General features: G+C 45.5%; 1 protein-coding gene across 3 annotated transcripts in view; it reads left to right on the top strand.

The window, feature by feature from the left end:
- LOX (lysyl oxidase) overlaps window positions 1-15,599 on the top strand; it is a 93,894-nt gene that overhangs the window by 35,358 nt on the left and 42,937 nt on the right. For all 3 annotated transcript variants that reach the window (XM_063964206.1, XM_063964207.1, XM_063964208.1), the window contains exon 3: window positions 13,961-14,098. In XM_063964206.1, the coding sequence (XP_063820276.1) occupies window positions 13,961-14,098 (138 nt within the window). The remainder of the gene's footprint in view (window positions 1-13,960; window positions 14,099-15,599) is intronic.

Genomic DNA, 15,599 nt, shown 5'->3' with positions numbered 1-15,599 from the left:
AGTATTGGCCCTACCTGCACGCACTATATTTCATTGCAATGCCGATCCCGCTGGACCGCACTTTAGCATCTCAAGGTGCATACACATAGGGCCTAATTCCAAGTTGATCGCAGCAGAAAACTTGTTAGCAGTTGGGCAAAACCATGTGCACTGCTGGGTGGGCAGATATAACATGTGCAGAGAGAGTTAGATTTGGGTGGGGTGTGTTCAAACTGAAATCTAAATTGCAGTGTAAAAATAAAGCAGCCAGTATTTACCCTGCACAGAAACAATATAACCCATCCACATTTAACTCTCTCTGCAAATGTCATATCTGCCACACCTGCAGTGCATATGGTTTTGCCCAACTGCTAAAAAGTTTTCTGCTGCGATCAACTCGGAATTACCCCCATGGTGCGATATGCACTGTATTTACTTCTGATTTGGACTATAAAGTCCATATCGGAGGAAAAATCGCACTGTGTGTATGCACCTTTAGGAGCCGATTGGCTGGTACTTTATGTCTGTCCACTTTACCTCCATCCAAGGCTTAGTAAATACACCCCTATAAGTTCCAAAGCTATTTCTACTTCAGCCCTGCATATCAGACTCAGCTAGCAGGCTATTTGTAATTGTATAGAAAAATATGTCATTGTAATTCCTGTAGAAGGCTAGACATGCTATGGGGGAAATACCACATTGCTGGAAAACGTCTACAAATGAGTATGAAATGTGATAAAATAAACAGCGACTAGCCATGATGTGATAAGTACTTCAGGATAGGGCTCTGTGGAAGAATTTGTCGGAAGCCCTCCAAGTAATATTTCATCATCACTGTTCCCTGTAGACCGGCTCAGCTGGAGCTTAGAACAGACTGCTTTTCTTTCTTAAGCTCATGAATTTGAACAATGTTTATTTTTAATGTGCATTTTACTATAAGTGCATTTCCCTCCACAAGATGTGACATCACAGGATTCATGTCAGTGAGGATCACATACGTATGCAGTCACATAGCAGAAAAGGTGAGCTGGGGCACCATTAATTCATTCAGGATTCTGACTCACTCGACTCCAGTATGTCTGAAAAATAATTACATAACCATATTTCTTTTGGCAACATATCCTCTAGTAAGAATGTGGTGCAACTGATAAACCAGCCCACTCTTCATTGTAGTTCTATGTAATGTGATGTTTGTAGTCAGTGAGGTCTCTGATGCTTGGTGTAGGCCTACATCATGTTTAGGGTGCCTAGACAGACACAGGAGGCATTGATTAGTCTGCTATACATGTTGGTCTGATAAAAGACATCAGAGGTTTTACCAACTTTTTAAACTTACACGTTCTGCCATTGGAGTACTCACCTTTTTCATGGAGTAGGCTGTATAAATATCAAGTACATTGGGGGTCATTCCGAGTTGTTCGCTCGCAAGCTGATTTTTAGCAGATTTGCTCATGCTAAGCCGCCGCCTACTGGGAGTGAATCTTAGCATCTAAAAATTGCGAACGATGTATTCGCAATATTGCGATTACACACCTCGTAGCAGTTTCTGAGTAGCTCCAGACTTACTCGGCATCTGCGATCATTTCAGTGCTTGTCGTTCCTGGTTTGACGTCACAAACACACCCAGCGTTCGCCCAGACACTCCTCCGTTTCTCCGGCCACTCCTGCGTTTTTTCCGGAAACGGTAGCGTTTTTTTCCCACACGCCCATAAAACGGCCTGTTTCCGCCCAGTAACACCCATTTCCTGTCAATCACATTACGATCACCAGAACGAAGAAAAAGCCGTGAGTAAAATTCCTAACAGCATAGCAAATTTACTTGGCGCAGTCGCAGTGCGGACATTGCGCATGCGCATTAAGCAGAAAATCGCTGCGATGCGAAGATTTTTACCGAGTGAACAACTCGGAATGACCCCCATTATCATAAACATACTAAAAGATGGTGTTGTACAAAGGAGGTTAGGTTGAGAGCAGGTCCTTGTCAGTGGGAAGGCTACATAGGTCTAGAACCAGTGGTTATAAAAATAGTATAAAATACTGTACCATAATATTTCCTTTATCCTTTTTGCAGCATATACTGACATGCAGTAAATCTCAATGTAAGTACGTACAATAGACGCATAACTAGTGCAGAGATGTATTGACTGATGCAAATTGTCAGAGCTCAACAATAAGGGAAGTTGCTGGGCTGGTTCCATTCACATGTACATATGCTCACTATACTGAAAAGGGATGTAGTTATATGACCAAATACCGACCCCTACATCCCACCCGCTCAAAGAGGATCATTCCAAGTTGATCGCTAGCTGCATTTGTTTGCAGCGCAGCGATCAGGCTAAAAACCGGCAGTTCTGCGCATGTGTATGCGGCACAATGCACACGCGCAACATACGGGCACAACGAACGATGCCGTTTTGCACAGGATCTAGCGATGCATTTCAGTCGCACTGGTTGATTGACATGAAGTGGGCGGTTCTGGCTGGCAACTGACCGTTTTCAGGGAGTGTTCGGAAAAACACAAGGCGTGCCAGGGAAAACGCAGGCATGGCTGGGCAAACACTGGGCGTGTGTGTGACGTCAAATCCGGAAATCAATAGTCTGAGGTGATCGCAAGCGCTGAGTAGGTTTTGAGCCACTCTGAAACTACACAGAAATTTTTTGTAGCCGCTCTGCGATACAACCATTCGCACTTCTGCTAAGCTAATATACACTCCCAGTGGGCGGCGGCATAGCGTTTGCACGGCTGCTAAAAACTGCTAGTGAGCGATCAACTCGCAATGACCCCCATAATCCCGACAGTCGGCATGCCGACTAACGGGGACTATTCCCACTCGTGGGTGTCCACGACATCCATAGAGTGGGAATAGAACCTGTGGTGGACGCAGCTTGCCACCAAGCCCGCAAGGGGCTTCGTTGCGCTCTGCCCCCCACCATTATGTGGCTGGGATCCTGCCGGTAATACAACCTCAACCCACTGAAGGCACATTAGATTGCCATGGCCATACAAATTCTCTATATGTTAACATAAGCCACCTTCTAGAGTAGCGGCTCTTAATAATTTTGCACCTAGGTACCAGTGACGTGCAGTGGGGTGAGGCAGGTGAGGCAGAGCATTTCCTGTCATATTAATGTTTGGACCAGAGTTTTGACTGCATAAAGTATATGGAAAATACAAAGAATATATACTGCTGCACCTGTGTATAATGCCCACATGCACCTTTGGGCTCATAAATTGTGTGTAAATCTGGCTCTGGTGCTATCCAGTGCCTCCTCGGCCATTTACCTCACCGCATGTCCCTGCTAGGTGTACCCAGGGGTAGTAGGTTGGGAACCACTGTTCTAGAGCACGGAAATTAAGGAAAGATTCTAAGAAACCAAGGTTACTGGGAACTTATTCAGATAGGAAAAGCAAAAAATCTTGTAATTACACCCCGTTACGCAACATGATAACTGGTGTTGTTCTGTTATCTTTATTAAAAAAACAGGATATTTCTAAGTTGTAACTGCGCAGCCTTGAGCCAACATCCAGTTCACTGTCTTTACTTACTTCTTTACCTTGACCAGCAGGAGCTGCAACGTTACACAAGTAGGTTGTACTCAAACTGCAGCTATCTTACACCCTCTTTTTTACTATTGCCCACATCATGCCATCACAGTGATTCCCATGTAATGCTGTTACTGTACTCACTGCGTTATGTTACTACATCATGTTGTCATGCCATTCTGCTCCATAAAGAAATCTAACTCTCTCTGCACATGTTATATCTGCCCCCCTGCAGTGCACATGGGGGGTAATTCAGACCTGATCGCACGCTAGGGTTTTTTTTTCACTGCTGCAAACAGATAGTCGTCACCCATAGGGGAGTGTATTTTCGCTTTGCAAGTGTGCGAATGCATGTGTAGCAGAGCTGTACAAACAGATCTTGTGCAGTCTCTGTGTAGCCCAGGACTTACTCAGCCGCTGTGAACACTTCACCGGAATTGACGTCAGGAACCCTCCCTGCAAACGCATGGACACACCTGCGTTTTTCCAACCATTCCCAGAAAACAGTCAGTTACCATCCACAAACGGCTTCTTCCTGTAAATCTCCTTGAGATCGCACGTGTGAATGGATTCTTCGCACAAACCCATCGCTGAGCCTGCGCATTGTGGTGCATACGCATGCGCAGTTCTGACCTGATCGCAGCACTGTAAAAAACGCAAGCAAGCAATTAGGTCTGAATTACCCCCATGATTTTGCTCATTTGCTAACAAATTTGCTGCTGCGATCAGATTAGGCCCATAATTGGGGTTAAACAAATTTTAAATAACTGTGAACTTATAAGGAATGAGACCAAAGTGTAGTCAGAGCAAACAGGCTTATCTGAGAGCAGTCTCTTCAATTACTGGCAGTGAAAAACACTCCTGCACCATTGCCTCAGCAGCACTGAAGTACACGCTGATGTACTTGGAATTAGCCGATGGCAGCTAAAATGGCATTTAGGGGTACAGTACTAAGCAAGACTCCTGTGGTTCCTGCCTGGATTTATATATTTAAGAAAACCACTGATAATGGGATTGGAAAAATTAAACCCAAGACTGGATATAGGGCCTTATTCACGTCGCATCGCGATGCGACCGCAATTTCTGAGATCGGTGGGCAGTGCGTCCACGCAGGTCCCGTCCTGCTCATGTATGCGCATTAATGCGGTCGGGTCACTGGCAGGAGGCTTCCCTAGTTTCTGCGATGGTGCACTAATTGCGGCGTGATCCCAATTAGAGCATGGTCGCAGTTGTTGGGCGGCGGGTAGCATGCTGGGTGGCCTTGCCCTGCGATGGGCAACCCCCAGCTTGTGAAAGAACGGATTGCAAATTCTGCTTTTTAGAAGAATTTGCAATCTGTACTGTATAAACCCCTTAGACCAGTGTTTGTAAGACCAGTTTAAGGGTCTGATATAGATATGTAGGCAAATGCATAACCGCCATTGGCGTTTATATAATGGGTGCAATGTATGCGGTGCACACGGGCCCCTGGATCCAGGGGGGCCCACACCGCACACACGGCACCCATTTAAATACTTACCTTACCGGAGTCCAGTGGCGAGCGCAGCGATCGCTGTGGAAATCGCCGCCAAAATGGCCACTGCGCATGCACGGTAGCCAAATTGGTCACTGGATTATGGCAGGCGCCATGTTTCCGGAGACCTGCATATGCGCAGTAGACTCCGGCACAATGCCTATGTCTACAGCGCCTTTCAGAGGAGTGGGCCCACCCGGAGGTGCACTCGGGCCCCCTCCTTTGTAGAAACGACCCTGATAACAGCTGTGAATTTGTACCTTCGACAATTGCTGTAAACCCAGGGTTACTTAGAATAATGAGAATGTAGTCGCACCGGCGCCATGTTTTTAGACACAATCCATTGCAACTCACGTCAGATACACACCCTGAAAAACAGCTATGATCCACCTGCGTTTTTCCAACCACTCCCCACAACCACGTTAACACCCACGAACGGTCACTTCTTTTCAATCAAATTACTATCACAATTTAGCCTTCGCACATGCGCAATGCGTTTGCAGCTTATGCGTAGTCTGCCTATAATCATCTGATTTGCAATTTTGTAACTGAAGCTGAATCAGGCCTTAATTTGCAGAATAAATTATACATTGTAATTTATTCCCATTTAAGTGAAATACAATTTTACTAATATATAATATTAATGTTATATCTGCTTTGGGTTAATCAGCTACACAAAATAACTACCATGAAAACTTTTACATCATGCAACGCACAGTACAAATTCCTGCACAATACATAATTATCCTGAGATCAATAGTTTATTTCTTTTCCAAAGGCATGCAACCACTGGCTCTGCAATTGTTGCGGAACTAAAGCATTGTGCCCTGCCAGCCCCTGACACACAAGTTGCCCAAGTTTGATTTATTAACTGTTAAACCTGGCAATATCTCACATCTTACTCGTTTCAAGTTTGTGGTTCTTTTCATTCTCTCAGAACTTGGTATTTGCATAATAAGGTTTTCACCACAGTATGTGAGGAATTGGGTTTTCCCAAGACCAATGATCAACTTAGGGATGGAAAAGGAGGGGAAAATAAATGGTACTGTATCTTACACTAATATAAATGTATACTTATTGTATACAGTATGTCCCCAGTCATGAGCACTGGTTGTTATAGTAATGTTGTACGGGAGCCAGGGACCTTAGATGAAGGATCTATTCAGCCAGGGTCCATAGATTGTGTAAAGGGGAACTGGATGGTGGTAGGCAGATCTATGTAGCAGAGGTAGTGTTATGTGTATTGTGCCAGCACTGTGTGACTTCCACAGTTGAATCTGGTGGGTCATGCTGAGTCACATACTGTATAATCACAATACTTGAAGAGCCACAGGATGATTACTTCAGGGTAAAAATCTCTAAGACAGTCATTTAGATGCTTGACAAAGCTTAGTGTTAAATCCCTAATATATGTGATACTATTCTCCCTATCTTCAAACTAAAGACTGATGTTTATAAAAATGATTTAAGTCACTATTTTATTTGTGACTTAGGGGGGTGCATTTCAAATCATTGACTCTATTAAAAGGAAATCTTCATAGTTGTTTTTTTTTCTTCAATAAATATTGCAAAATCACTGGCTCATTAATTTTTGCAAGTATATAACAGCGAATCTGTGAAAGTCTGATTTAAGAAATAAAAAATAAAATCAATGATTCCTCACACTTGACTTCTAAGGGGGAGGGGGTGAAAAACTTGTATACATGCACAGAACCTTTCCCATTCATTTCAATAGAGTTGTAAAATGTAGCACATAAACTGGAAATTCTATTAATAATCTATTTTCACTGTAAGAGTGACATGGTGTGACCAAGGTTGACACGTAAGCAGCAGTGAAAGGAGGCTGTACATAAGTATGTGAAACCTCGCCACAGCCCTGCGCTCACAAATGGCAACTTTTGTTTCACTCGTCGCTTCCCCCCTCCCCTCACACACCCTCCTTGGGGGCAAATGAACATGTGTCACGATCCGGGTACTGAGACACCATTTTCCCTTCTGGATGCACGTCCTAGGCCCGGTTCCCAGCGGTGTTGCTAGCATTCATATGTCATGTCTCATCTCTGCTGATCCGTGGATGTTGTCCTTTCAATGCCCGGGCGACTGGCGTGGCGTCGCCTGCCGGCGGGGCCTCGGGCATCGTCTCCGTATTCTCAATGCATTACAGGGTATGTGGCACTCTTCACCTACTGCGGCCGCGGCCGTCCATGCTGGAGGTTTGAGACGCAAGTCCGCGTTCTCTGTGTTCACCGCCGCCATTACAGAGGAATCTCCATGTGGTGTTACAAACAGGGTTTCCCTCCACTGGCCGGTATGGGCGTAGCCATCTTAGTTCTAGTCACATGATCCTGTTCTCCAATCCATAGCTCCGCTGAAGTCTGCCTAATTGCTCATCCAATCCCTGCATACCTAAGGGTATAAAGGGATTGAGCCTGAACCAGGAAATCGTCAGTGCTTTCATTGTCATCAGTGATTCCAGCCTGCAAGCTTCACTACAGACTTTCTCCTGCAATTCCATTCTGCAGTTCAGCCTGACTCCCTGGTGATTACACTCTGCAGTGTAACCCGACTTTCCAGAGATTAACCCTTTACAAGTCTACTCTGATTCCTGTGTTTGAACTCTGGCTTTTCAGTAACCATCATCTGTTTCTCAATTACCATCGCACTCCAGCTTCATTCCTCATTTACCTACGAACCCCAGCTTCATTTCTTATCTTCCAGCGAACCCCAGCTTCATTTATTGTTTACAGAACTTTCCTCCATATTCCAGGTTACTGGTCTTTACCAATTGTGCACCTAATTATCACTTGTGACTTTCTATTATTCTTTTGCACGTTATTTGACTTTTTATTTAATAAAAGCACTTAAGGCATTTCCAGTTGTCGTGGTCACGCCCTCAGGCATTCATTGCTGCTGTCCAGGAGCCACATAGCTCCTCCTAAATTCAAGTATCCATCAGCCCCTACAACTGAGGCTCCCAGTCACGGTCACCAGCCCTCAGTTGTGCCAGTAAGCACTGACCAAATGGATCCAGCCGGAGATCAGGCCCAAGCGAATAGGCTGATACAAGAACTGGCAATCCGCCTTGAACGTCAGGAGGCTGCTCAAGGCCATGTTGTTCGCTGTCTCCAGGACCTCTCCTCCCGGCTGGATGAAATTCAAGCGGCTCTCCGTGGATTAGGGGCGTCCAGTGTGCCGACTACAGCGCTTCCGGTGGTGTCCCCACCCACCATACCCGTTCCTGCTCCTTACCTTCACTTACCGTCTCCTGCTAAATATGATGGATCCCCTAAAGCCTGCAGTGGTTTCCTAAACCAGTGCGAGATCCACTTCGAATTGCAACCCAGCAGTTTCCCTACAGACCGCATTAAGGTGGCATACCTCATTTCTCTACTCAGTGGTCCTGCTCTTGACTGGGCATCACCCCTATGGGAAAGATCGGACGCTTTGCTGTCATCCTACTCTGACTTCGTGGCAAGTTTCAGGCGAATCTTTGATGAACCAGGTCGAGTGACGTCAGCTTCTTCAGAGATCCTTTGGCTGCGTCAGGGGACGCGAACTGTCGGTCTGTATTTGGTGCAATTCCAGACCTTGGCATCTGAAGTCTCCTGGAATGATGATGCTCTTTATGCAGCCTTCTGGGGAGGGCTATCCGAGCGTATCAAAGATGAGCTCGCTGCTAGAGACTTGCCTTTAACATTAAACAAGCTCATTTCCCTCTGCACTAAGGTCGATTTACGGTTCCGTGAAAGGGCAGTTGAACGAGGAAGAACCACATTTCCCAAGATTCCTACTGTTCCCATTCTTCGTCAGCCATCTCCGTCTAGGGAGGAACCTATACAGATAGGTCGCTCTCGTTTATCTCCGGCAGAGCGTAGTAGACGTCTTGCTGAGCGTCTCTGTTTGTATTGTGCCGAATCTTCTCACGTTATTAAGTCCTGTCCCAAGCGTCTGGGACAACCCCAAGTCCTAGCCCACCACGGGAAAGACCAGCTAGGAGTGACGAATTTCTCTCCATTTCCAAGTAACTTCAATCTCTCAGTTTCTCTGCAGGTGGCTCAGCGTACAAAGAATCTCACTGCCTTATTGGATTCTGGAGCAGCCGGAAACTTTATTACAGAGAGGTTCGTTAAGCAGTGGTCTCTACCCACTGAGAGACTGTCATCTCCTATATCTCTAACTGCCGTGGACGGCAGTAGGATTCCTGATGCGATGATTACCTCCAGGACCCTACCTATCCGTCTGAAGGTAGGGGACCAGCATACAGAGTTGATTTCTTTCCAGGTTATCCCCAGGGCCACCCATCCTGTGGTCCTAGGCCTCCCATGGCTACGTCTGCATAATCCTCAAGTTGATTGGAAGTCGACCCGTATCCTGGCATGGGGTCCTTCCTGCTCAGAGACTTGTCTCCAAAAAGAGCTTCCAGTTTGCATATCCTCCTACAAGTCTTCTGATGACCCGTCTCCTCCGTGCCAAGACTTCAAACTACAGTTTTGTCCAGGGTCACCGAATCACAAGGCTGATGCCCTTTCCCGCTCCTGGGAGCAAGAAAATGAGTCTGAGTCTACTCACAAGCATTATATTGTTGATCCAGTAGCGTTCTCCGCAGTGAGGATGGACTCTATGCCCCTGCCAGGGAAAAATTTAGTGAAGCCGGCTTTCAGGAGGAAGCTCTTGCATTGGGCACATTCCTCTCGCTTTGCCGGACACTAGAGATGAGCGCCTGAAATTTTTCGGGTTTTGTGTTTTGGTTTTGGGTTCGGTTCCGCGGCCGTGTTTTGGGTTCGAACGCGTTTTGGCAAAACCTCACCGATTTTTTTTTGTCGGATTCGGGTGTGTTTTGGATTCGGGTGTTTTTTTCCAAAAACACTAAAAAACAGCTTAAATCATAGAATTTGGGGGTCATTTTGATCCCAAAGTATTATTAACCTCAAAAACCATAATTTACACTCATTTTCAGTCTATTCTGAATACCTCACACCTCACAATATTATTTTTAGTCCTAAAATTTGCACCGAGGTCGCTGTGTGAGTAAGATAAGCGACCCTAGTGGCCGACACAAACACCGGGCCCATCTAGGAGTGGCACTGCAGTGTCACGCAGGATGTCCCTTCCAAAAAACCCTCCCCAAACAGCACATGACGCAAAGAAAAAAAGAGGCGCAATGAGGTAGCTGTGTGAGTAAGATTAGCGACCCTAGTGGCCGACACAAACACCGGGCCCATCTAGGAGTGGCACTGCAGTGTCACGCAGGATGGCCCTTCCAAAAAACCCTCCCCAAACGGACGGGCTGCCGAGTGCCGACACAGAGGTAGCCACAGCCGTGAACTACCGCACTGTACTGTGTCTGCTGCTAATATATAGACTGGTTGATAAAGAGATAGTATACTCGTAACTAGTATGTATGTATAAAGAAAGAAAAAAAAACCACGGTTAGGTGGTATATACAATTATGGACGGGCTGCCGAGTGCCGACACAGAGGTAGCCACAGCCGTGAACTACCGCACTGTACTGTGTCTGCTGCTAATATATAGACTGGTTGATAAAGAGATAGTATACTCGTAACTAGTATGTATGTATAAAGAAAGAAAAAAAAACCACGGTTAGGTCACTGGTATATACAATTATGGACGGGCTGCCGAGTGCCGACACAGAGGTAGCCACAGCCGTGAACTACCGCACTGTACTGTGTCTGCTGCTAATATATAGACTGGTTGATAAAGAGATAGTATACTCGTAACTAGTATGTATGTATAAAGAAAGAAAAAAAAACCACGGTTAGGTCACTGGTATATACAATTATGGACGGGCTGCCGAGTGCCGACACAGAGGTAGCCACAGCCGTGAACTACCGCACTGTACTGTGTCTGCTGCTAATATATAGACTGGTTGATAAAGAGATAGTATACTCGTAACCAGTATGTATGTATAAAGAAAGAAAAAAAAACCACGGTTAGGTCACTGGTATATACAATTATGGACGGGCTGCCGAGTGCCGACACAGAGGTAGCCACAGCCGTGAACTACCGCACTGTACTGTGTCTGCTGCTAATATAGACTGGTTGATAAAGAGATAGTATACTACTAATATTATATACTGGTGGTCAGGTCACTGGTCACTAGTCACACTGGCAGTGGCACTCCTGCAGCAAAAGTGTGCACTGTTTAATTTTAATATAATATTATGTACTCCTGGCTCCTGCTATAACCTATAACTGGCACTGCAGTAGTGCTCCCCAGTCTCCCCCACAATTATAAGCTGTGTGAGCTGAGCAGTCAGACAGATATATAATATATATAGATGATGCAGCACACTGGCCTGAGCCTGAGCAGTGCACACAGATATGGTATGTGACTGAGTCACTGTGTGCTGTGTATCGCTTTTTTCAGGCAGAGAACGGATTATAAATAAAAGTGGTGGTCACTGGTCACTATCAGCAAAACTCTGCACTGTACACTACTGAGTACTCCTAATGCTCCCCAAAATTAGTAAATCAAGTGTCTCTCTAATCTATTCTAATTCTAAACGGAGAGGACGCCAGCCACGTCCTCTCCCTATCAATCTCAATGCACGTGTGAAAATGGCGGCGACGCGCGGCTCCTTATATAGAATCCGAGTCTCGCGATAGAATCCGAGCCTCGCGAGAATCCGACAGCGTCATGATGACGTTCGGGCGCGCTCGGGTTAACCGAGCAAGGCGGGAAGATCCGAGTCGCTCGGACCCGTGAAAAAAAACATGAAGTTCTGGCGGGTTCGGATTCAGAGAAACCGAACCCGCTCATCTCTACCGGACACGCGGGCATACGCAAGACCTTAAAATTAGTTTCCAGGTCAAATTGGTGGCCGACCCTAAAAAAGGACATTGCTGAATTTGTGGCCTCCTGCCCAAAATGTGCCCAGCACAAAGTATCCCGCCAGTCACCCACTAGGCAACTGGTTTCTTTGTCTGTTCCTCATCGTCCGCGGGCTCATCCCTTGATGGATTCTGTCATGGATCTCCCACTTCCAAGTTGGCACAAGTCTTCATCCAGAAGTTCCATTCCAGATGGCCAGGTAAACTTAAGAAGTGTCCTGGGGCCACTCCTAAAGGGGGGGTACTGTCACGATCCGGGTACTGAGACACCATTTTCCCTTCTGGATGCACGTCCTAGGCCCGGTTCCCAGCGGTGTTGCTAGCATTCATATGTCATGTCTCATCTCTGCTGATCCGTGGATGTTGTCCTTCCAATGCCCGGGCGACTGGCGTGGCGTCGCCTGCCGGCGGGGCCTCGGGCATCGTCTCCGTATTCTCAATGCATTACAGGGTATGTGGCACTCTTCACCTACTGCGGCCGCGGCCGTCCATGCTGGAGGTTTGAGACGCAAGTCGGCGTTCTCTGTGTTCACCGCCGCCATTACAGAGGAATCTCCATGTGGTGTTACAAACAGGGTTTCCCTCCACTGGCCGGTATGGGCGCAGCCATCTTAGTTCTAGCCACATGATCCTGTTCTCCAATCCATAGCTCCGCTGAAGTCTGCCTAATTGCTCATCCAATCCCTGCATACCTAAGGGTATAAAGGGATTGAGCCTGAACCAGGAAATCGTCAGTGCTTTCATTGTCATCAGTGATTCCAGCCTGCAAGCTTCACTACAGACTTTCTCCTGCAATTCCATTCTGCAGTTCAGCCTGACTCCCTGGTGATTACACTCTGCAGTGTAACCCGACTTTCCAGAGATTAACCCTTTACAAGTCTACTCTGATTCATGTGTTTGAACTCTGGCTTTTCAGTAACCATCATCCGTTTCTCAATTACCACTCCAGCTTCATTCCTCATTTACCTACGAACCCCAGCTTCATTTCTCATCTTCCAGCGAACCCCAGCTTCATTTATTGTTTACAGAACTTTCCTCCATATTCCAGGTTACTGGTCCTTACCAATTGTGCACCTAATTATCACTTGTGACTTTCTATTATTCTTTTGCACGTTATTTGACTTTTTATTTAATAAAAGCACTTAAGGCATTTCCAGTTGTCGTGGTCACGCCCTCGGGCATTCATTGCTGCTGTCTTTACGCATGTCCAGGAGCCACATAGCTCCTCCTAAATTCAAGTATCCGTCAGCCCCTACAACTGAGGCTCCCAGTCACGGTCACCAGCCCTCAGTTGTGACAACATGATTGGGACCTTTGGAGTGGCACTTTTTCCACAACCGTGATTACCGTATACTGGACAGACATGCTTAGGGCTCCTGTCCCCCTGTTCTTTATCTAAAAATTTCAAAAAATAAAGACACAACTTTCAAATGTAGTATGGTGATTATGATCTATTTAAAATGAGTGGAAATAAAATATTACTGTAGTTGATTTCCACCTATATCTATAGTCTAGCATCATACACCAATGCAAACAGAACTGGCAAGAAATTGTGGTTAATAGTTCAACTTTGCGACTATGTGCAATATGACATAATTTACTATGTTGTCCAGTGCCATGCTGGCAAGAAATTGTGGTTAATAGTTAAAATTTTTAGACTATGAGCAATATGACATCATTTACTATGTTGTCCAGTACCATGCATTGTCTTTTGGCAGGACATTAGTGGATTTCCTGATTTTTGTGGGTGATTGCTGTGGAATAGTAAGGACCTATTACAAACTGTATTAGTCAGATTAGGCACAAATTAGTCATCTGACATTTTCTCTTATTGGTAACGGTTTTCTTACCAATGCGATTATATGATTCATATTGATTCATGTATTTTTATAATGTTAAAAAATGAGTCCTCTGTAGTAAGTGTTTTAACACTTTTTTCCACTCACTGACACCACCTTACTCTGTTTTGTGTATCCTACATCTTACAGTGTATTATCGTACATCTCATTTCATGTTTAGAGACATGTTTTTAGTTTATTTACTCAGTACTTTTTGTGTTTGCAATGATGCAGCTCCGCCTACCGCTCCGATGTCAAAGACTATGACCAGAGGGTGCTTCTCCGGTTTCCCCAGAGAGTGAAGAATCAAGGCACGGCTGACTTCATGCCAAGCAGACCCCGCTATTCCTGGGAATGGCATAGCTGCCATCAGTAAGTTCATCTTTTAACTATATTTTTAGGATATTATTTTGGCACTGTTACCTTTATGCAACATGCTGGATATTTTTTAGTCTGCTTCTACCACAGTAACCTTGGGCTTCTCTGATCCCTATGCCTGCACATTTCTTGTGACTGGGAGATATGGTCTAGACATGAGTGGTCACACAATGATGAAGATGAGAAGGATTTATTTTGCAGTATACCAACGTGAATTGGTTATGTGGCTCAGAACACTGAGAGTTTACTAATCTGGGACCGGTGGGAAGATGCTAGGCAACGAGAATCTGCAGACGTTGTAACAACTAACTTTGTAGTACTGTAGGTCTCCTCCTGGGTTCCATGTAGTAGGCAGCTGCAGAAATTCACCTCCACAGAGAGGCAAGAGCCAGCCCAAATGAGACATTAGATACAAGAATGGTCTTCTGTACTAAATAAAAATGTACTTGCAAGCTTGAAACCATAAGCAGAAAGGGATATTACAGGATAAATGGCATACTTTACAGGACCATTGGTATTACATAACTATATATATATATATAGTTCAGCAGTGTGAGTCCCATCAGGTGCAAAGTTTCTGTTTCCCCCATACAACTAGTTCTTTAATTAAACTGTAACAATATCTATGGGGTCTATTTATGTACAATTATAGAAATGGCCTCCTAAGTATCATCTCTTATTGATGCTATTCATAGTATGTTCGAACCAATATATCAATATAATCAAATGTGATAGCTATCACTGTACATCCAGGCAGAGCCGGCCTTAGGTATAGGCAAACTAGGCAAATGCCTAGGGCATTTGGTATGCTTAGGGGCACCAGCAGCTTCTGCTGATTAAAATGATATGCGGCATGCCTATATTCTGTGTGTGACTGCGGCTGTATCTGCATACGAAATGCTATGTTGCAGTGTATTCCTGGAAATCACTGCAATGTAGCCCTTTCGTATGCAGATACAGCCGCAGTCGCACACAGAATATAGGCATGCAGCATATCATTTTAATCAGCAGAAGCTGCTTGTGCATCCTAGCCACATAGTAATGCAAATAAGATGCATTTTCATAAACAAAAGGCGCCCGATGTTAGCAGAGCTGCCAGCTGACTGCTGCCAGGCATCTCCTGCAGAACTAGCGGCGGTGCTAGGGGGCAACAGCCAAAATCTTGCCCAGGGCATCATATTGGTTAGGGCCGGCACTGCATCCAGGTGCATTCAGTGACTAGGGGATTATTCAGAGATGAACGCAGATCGCTGCCCAGCATGTGTAAGGCTACCTCCCGATGCATCCGTAATCTAATTGCAGACGCATCGGAACTAAGGTTGACCCCTGGCAGTGCAATTTTTTTTATCGGTGTGGCTGCATGTGACATCACGCAGCCGCCCCAAAAACGCCAACTACCCGCCCCCATTTTTTTCAGTGCTGTCCCCACAATGCCGTAACTCCGCCCCTGCGACACCTGCCACTGTAAAACAAATTGAGGTCACATCCATCAGGG

Source organism: Pseudophryne corroboree, chromosome 1 (genome assembly GCF_028390025.1).
Source record: "Pseudophryne corroboree isolate aPseCor3 chromosome 1, aPseCor3.hap2, whole genome shotgun sequence".
NCBI lineage: Eukaryota > Metazoa > Chordata > Amphibia > Anura > Myobatrachidae > Pseudophryne > Pseudophryne corroboree.
The sequence above is the reverse complement of the archived record's forward strand: the minus strand, read 5'-3'. Positions and strand labels throughout refer to the sequence as shown.